Source organism: Anser cygnoides, chromosome 28 (genome assembly GCF_040182565.1).
Source record: "Anser cygnoides isolate HZ-2024a breed goose chromosome 28, Taihu_goose_T2T_genome, whole genome shotgun sequence".
Lineage (NCBI taxonomy): Eukaryota > Metazoa > Chordata > Aves > Anseriformes > Anatidae > Anser > Anser cygnoides.
In genome coordinates this window covers 1,805,761-1,811,188 of record NC_089900.1, presented here as the reverse complement: position 1 = coordinate 1,811,188, position 5,428 = coordinate 1,805,761, and the positions used below count along the sequence as shown (strand labels likewise).

At 51.9% G+C, this 5,428-nt stretch overlaps 1 protein-coding gene across 1 annotated transcript; it reads left to right on the top strand.

The window, feature by feature from the left end:
* The first annotated feature begins 2,600 nt into the window (after positions 1–2,600).
* LOC136786297 (olfactory receptor 14A16-like) lies at positions 2,601–3,170 on the top strand. The gene has a single exon (XM_048056243.2). It carries the CDS (start codon positions 2,601–2,603, stop codon positions 3,168–3,170), a length of 570 nt encoding a protein of 189 aa, XP_047912200.2.
* The last annotated feature ends 2,258 nt before the right edge of the window (positions 3,171–5,428 follow it).

The window sequence follows — 5,428 nt, the reverse complement described above, 5'->3', positions numbered from 1 at the left end:
AGCAACAGAGCAGAAGTATTTGAGAAAGAGAAAGAAATAATCCAAATCCTTCTGAAAGCTGGTTTTACCCTAAACCAAATGTCAAGGGACCGCAACACTGGATCCCAATGCAGGCTGGCCAGGGTCGGGGGGACCGCTGCTCGGGGATGGGCTGGGCATCGATCATTGGGTGGTGAGCAATTGCTTTGTACATCATTGCTTTGTACACCTAATTATTACTGTTGTTATTGTTGTTGTTATTATTAATCTCTTCCTTTTCTGTCCTTTTAAACTGTCTTTATCTCAACCCATGAGCTTTACAGGTGTGGAGCTGCAGGGGCAGTGAGCTAACAGCTGTGTGGTGCTGAGCTGCCGGCTGGGTTAAACCACGACATCATGTTTGGCAACTGCACATCAACAGCACAAATCACACTTCTAAAATCAGTCTCTTCTGTGTTCAGTGAGGAGCAGTTGGTGGTGACTTCAGTCTGCTGCAAACACCATACCCCAGGAGAGACCCTGCTGCCTTCAGGAGCTGTCAGCCCTGAGGCCTTGGAGATACCTCGAGGGAGCCCAATGGCACAGAGCAAGCGATGCCATGATCGGGTGCTGTGCTGCTGAGCTGGGCCGGGCTCCAGGGCCCAAGGGGAGCTCCTGGCAAGCGGGCAGCGCTGCAGAGAGCCAGCTCTGCCCAGGAGCAGCTCCTCTGCACAGCGCAGCAGGGCTGGGGGCTCTGACCACAGGTGGCACGGGGAGAGGAGAGAAGGAAAGAGGTGCTGGAGGCAGCGAGGAGCACAACAACAGAGGGCAGCGTGTGGCAGGACAGATCTGCAGCCTCTTGACACTGTGAGTCTCTGGCAGCAGGGCAATGCAGATGGGATTGACAGAGGGGTCTTCTACAGCTCGCACATCTGATCATTGATAGCATCTCTCAGGGCGGCTCTTTTTGTTTCTCCAGCACAGAGTAGAAGATGCTGTAGAGAATGGCATCGGTGATTGGATTTTTCAAGAGAAAGACCAAGGCAGGGGCTAACCAAAGGGTAAGAATTTTTCTGCAGTCTGTGCTTGCACATTCTTGCAGTGGAAGGCAGGCAGGTTTCATGGTAATGGGTTGTTGGGATTGTACAGGAGACTGAGACACCTAGAGCATTGCAATGGGAGATAATGTGTCAGAGATGGACTTCATGAAGTCCCTTTCCACACCTCAGCCCACAGGCTGCACCAACACTATCTTTGTGGTCCTCTCAGGTTTTATTCTAGCTGATCTTCAGGAGCTGGAAACCCTCTGATGCCCAGTGCCCTATCTTTGTGTCTTCCTGCCAGAACAGAACACACAGTATTTGCAACGAGCATGAGCAGTCTCCTCTGCAGGCAGAGCTGCAGCAGAGGAGGGTCTGCTGAGTGTCTGTCTGTCCCTCCCTGGCCTTGCCTCCCCTGGCAGCAGCACACTGCCATTCCTCCTGGCTTCTCCACCTGGCCGTGCTTTTGCTGTTCTTGTTTCCAGGCTGGCTGGGGATGGGGGTTTCACATGCCCATGGAGTGAGCCCTCGGTGTGCATGGGGGAAGGAGAGTATGGGGACAGGGTGGGGGGGTCTGGAGATGTGCAATTTGAGCCTGGATTGCTCTGCTCTCAGCAGTGTTCAGGTCCTGCTCAGGTGAAGCTCTGATTGCAGTTGTCCTGCAGCTCACAGAGATACCAGCACAGGGCAGCTCAGACCAGCACTGATGGACAGACTGGCTGTCCTCCCTGAAGGACACTCTGTACTAAAGGGACAGTCCCTTTGCCTCTGAGGATCCACAGGATTTTACTTGGAGTGCAGTAGAAATGCCCAGGATTTCTGCCTCAGAAAAAGAACTAAAACGCTGGGGAGGAATCAATAACAAAAAATACAAAAAAATAAATCCCCAAAGTCCTGCTCGGCAATTGGTTGAACTGTGAGCAACAAAGGGGTAAGACTCTTTGATATCATCACTAAATTTTATCCGAGATTACCCCATGTTCCTCTTTGCCTCTTGCTATAGGGCAGGACTTACTCCTCTGTTGCCTACAGCAGAGTCCCCTTCTCCCAGGGATACCCTCAGGCAGCATGAATCAGAACTCCTGAAAGGGACCTGCCAATTGTCTGCCTGGAAGGGAACAAGAATTTTGGGGGGTTTAAGCTCAGAAATAGAATGAGTTTTTCTCACTCAGTCTGCCATAACTTCTCAGATAAGTCTGCGGTAACTTGGCAGTGCTTTTTCTTCCTTGGGCAGGACCAAATGACCAAAAACAGCAAATGGCCAACAGCAGCTCAGTGAGCGAGTTCCTCCTGCTGGCATTCGCAGACACGCGGGAGCTGCAGCTCCTGCACTTCGCGCTCTTCCTGGCCATCTACCTGGCTGCCCTCCTGGGCAACGGCCTCATCCTCACCGCCGTAGCCTGCAACCACCGCCTCCACACCCCCATGTACTTCTTCCTCCTCAACCTCACCCTCCTCGACCTGGGCTGCATCTCCACCACTCTCCCCAAAGCCATGGCCAATTCCCTCTGGGACACCAGGGCCATTTCCTATGCAGGATGTGCTGCACAGGTCTTTCTGTTTGTTTTCTTGATATCCGCACAGTTTTCTATTCTCACTGTTATGTCCTATGACCGCTGCATTGCCATCTGCAAGCCCCTGCACTACGGGAGCCTCCTGGGCAGCAGAGCTTGTGCCCAGATGGCAGCAGCTGCCTGGGGCAGTGGCTTTCTCAATGCTGTCCTGCACACGGCCAGTACATTTTCCTTGCCCCTCTGCCAAGGCAATGCTGTGGACCAGTTCTTCTGTGAAATTTCCCAGATCCTCAAGCTCTCCTGCTCAGATTCGTACCTCAGGGAAGTCAGGGCGCTTGTGTTTAGCTTTTCTTTAGGCTTTGGTTGTTTTATTTTCATTGTGGTGTCCTATGTGCAGATCTTCAGGGCTGTGCCGAGGATGCCCTCTGAGCGGGGCCAGCTCAAAGCCTTTTCCACGTGCCTCCCTCACCTGGCCGTGGTCTCCCTGTTTGTCAGCACCATCATCTTTGCCTACCTGAAGCCCCCCTCCATCTCTTCCCCATCCCTGGACCATGTGGTAGCAGTTCTGTACTCAGTGGTTCCTCCAGCATTGAACCCCTTCATCTACAGCATGAGGAATAAGGGACTGAAACATGCCCTGTGGAAACTGATATCTTGAGGTGTTTCAGAAGAAATTATTTTTCAGTCATCTTCTGCAAATGACTCATAATGTCACTTATTACAGGAAGAGCCAATATTCTCTTCAATATTCTCTTTTTTTTGTTTGTTTGTTTGTGTCTTTGAGTATGTGTTTCTAGTACCAGTATTTTTTAGCTTTAATACAGCTGTTGCCCAATAAAATTTCATTATTTGTCCCATTTCCAGTTCAGTATGTACATGTTGAGTGTATGTACTGAGATTCTGTGCCTGAGGAGCCATGCTCTCTGTGAATTTAAACAAAATAAAGGAGCCTGCACTGCCTTCTTTGTCTGACGTCCTTCCTCTGAGACCTGTCCTGGCTCTGCAGGAACAGTGCCCGTGTGCAGGGGTGCAGAGGAAAAGAGTCCCATCCCAGCAGCACAGCCAGGGAGCACCAGTGCTTGGATCTGCAGGGGAAGTTTGAGTCCAGGAAACAGCAGTGAATGGAGCCTGCAGAGCATGAGCCTATCCCAGGTGGCCTGAGCAGAGCTCAAGTGCTCAATCTGGTGTGAACAGGCAGAGGAGAGCTCTGTAGCCCCAGGGCATGCATCAGGCCTGGCAAAGGAGTCTGGTGAGTGATTTGTCGCAGCCCTGGGGCAATGGCAGTGACCCCATGAGCTGGGTCTGCCTCCCCGCCTGCCCAACACAGCCCTGCAGAGTGCCCCTGTGCCCCGGGTACCACAGCCCCCTCGCTCTGCAAAGCAGCACCACCAGCTGCGGCTGGGGCAGGGGCTTGGGCTGGGAGGGTGCCTCCCCTGAGTGTCTTCTAGGCCAGCTGCAGGCACATGGCTTCTGGACGTCAGCGTGATCTTCACTGTGTGGAAGGAGCTGAGAGACTGCCAACAGGCACGGGGCTTGAACACTGCCTGCAAGGTCCCTCCTGCCCTAGCACCTCCCAGGACTGGCACAGAACTGGCTCCCATGCATCAGAGAGGCTGGGAGTCCAGCAGCAGTGCCATGGGCTTGAAGGATCACAGCCAGCTCACTTCTACGTGGGCAGAGCCTTGCCCAAGAAGGGGATGTTTTGTAGGTATGGTATTACGAGGGCAGTGGTGCCTCAGAAGCTCTAAGTCCAGTAGGACATGAATGGCTGTTAAATGGCCTGTGAGTTGACTTCTTTCTGAAGTAGCCAACAGGTCTTCCCTTGACTTCTGGCTGGGATCAGTGCCTTTAGGCTCACATCTGCTGGTGTCCATGACAGGCCAGCAGATGCACCTGCTTTGCACGTAGGTTGTAAGATCCTCTCTTCCTAAGTACCTGGCAGGCCCCGTAGAGGAAGAGGTCTTGGATAGCTGTTGTCATGTCAGAGTGTCCTGGTTCCAGTTAGGACAGAGTTAATTTTTCCTCATAGTAGCTGGTAGGGTGATATGTTTTGGATTAGGATGAGAAGAGCGCTGATAACATGCTGATGTTTTAATTGTTGCAGAGCAGTGTTTACACCAGGCCAAGGACTTTTCGGCTTCTCGCTCTGTCCTGCCAGCGAGCAGGCTAGGGGTGCAGCAGGAGCTGGGAGGGGACAGACCCAGGACAGCTGACCCCAACTGGCCAAAGGGGTATTCCATACCATCTGACGTCACGCTAAACAATATATAGGGGTGGCTGGCCGGGGTGGGGGGCCGGCTGCTCGGGGATAGGCTGGGCATCGGTCAGCGGGTGGTGAGCAATTGCATTGTGCATCACTTGTTTCTTACACATTATTATTATTAATACTATTATCATTATCACTATTATTATTATTGTTATTATTATATTCCTGTCTTAATAAACTGTCTTTATCTCAACTCACAGGCTTCACTTTCCCGTTTCTCTCCCCCATCCCAGAGAGGGAGGGGGGAGGGTGAGCGAACGGCTGTGTGGTGTTTAGCTGCCAGCCAGGTTACACCACAACACACAGGCAACTGGAACAAAGTACACCATGCACTCTATTCTGTAGTCAAGGGTTTTGAGAGTGGTATTGCTGGGAAGTCCACATACATCACAGAGAGATTTAATCAGAGATCTCTCCTGGTTTGTTTTTACATTGAGCTGTAGGGCAGGCCTGACTTCTGCAGAGGCCACAGCAGAGTCCCCTGTTCCCAGTGGCACCACCAACCAAAGCTCAAGCAAGGGAGCAGAAGAAAGGTCTCAGAAAGGAGAAAGTCACTTCTTCAATGAGGAGTAGATTTTTCTCAGACATGCCTCTCCTAATTATCACTGTAATATCCTCCTTGGATTGTCCCCTTTCTCCAGGAGGATGAG

What these genes read in the sequence shown, in the direction of transcription:
- LOC136786297 (XM_048056243.2), top strand. Translation starts at nt 2,601, where the DNA reads ATGTCCTATGACCGCTGCATTGCCATCTGCAAGCCCCTGCACTACGGG.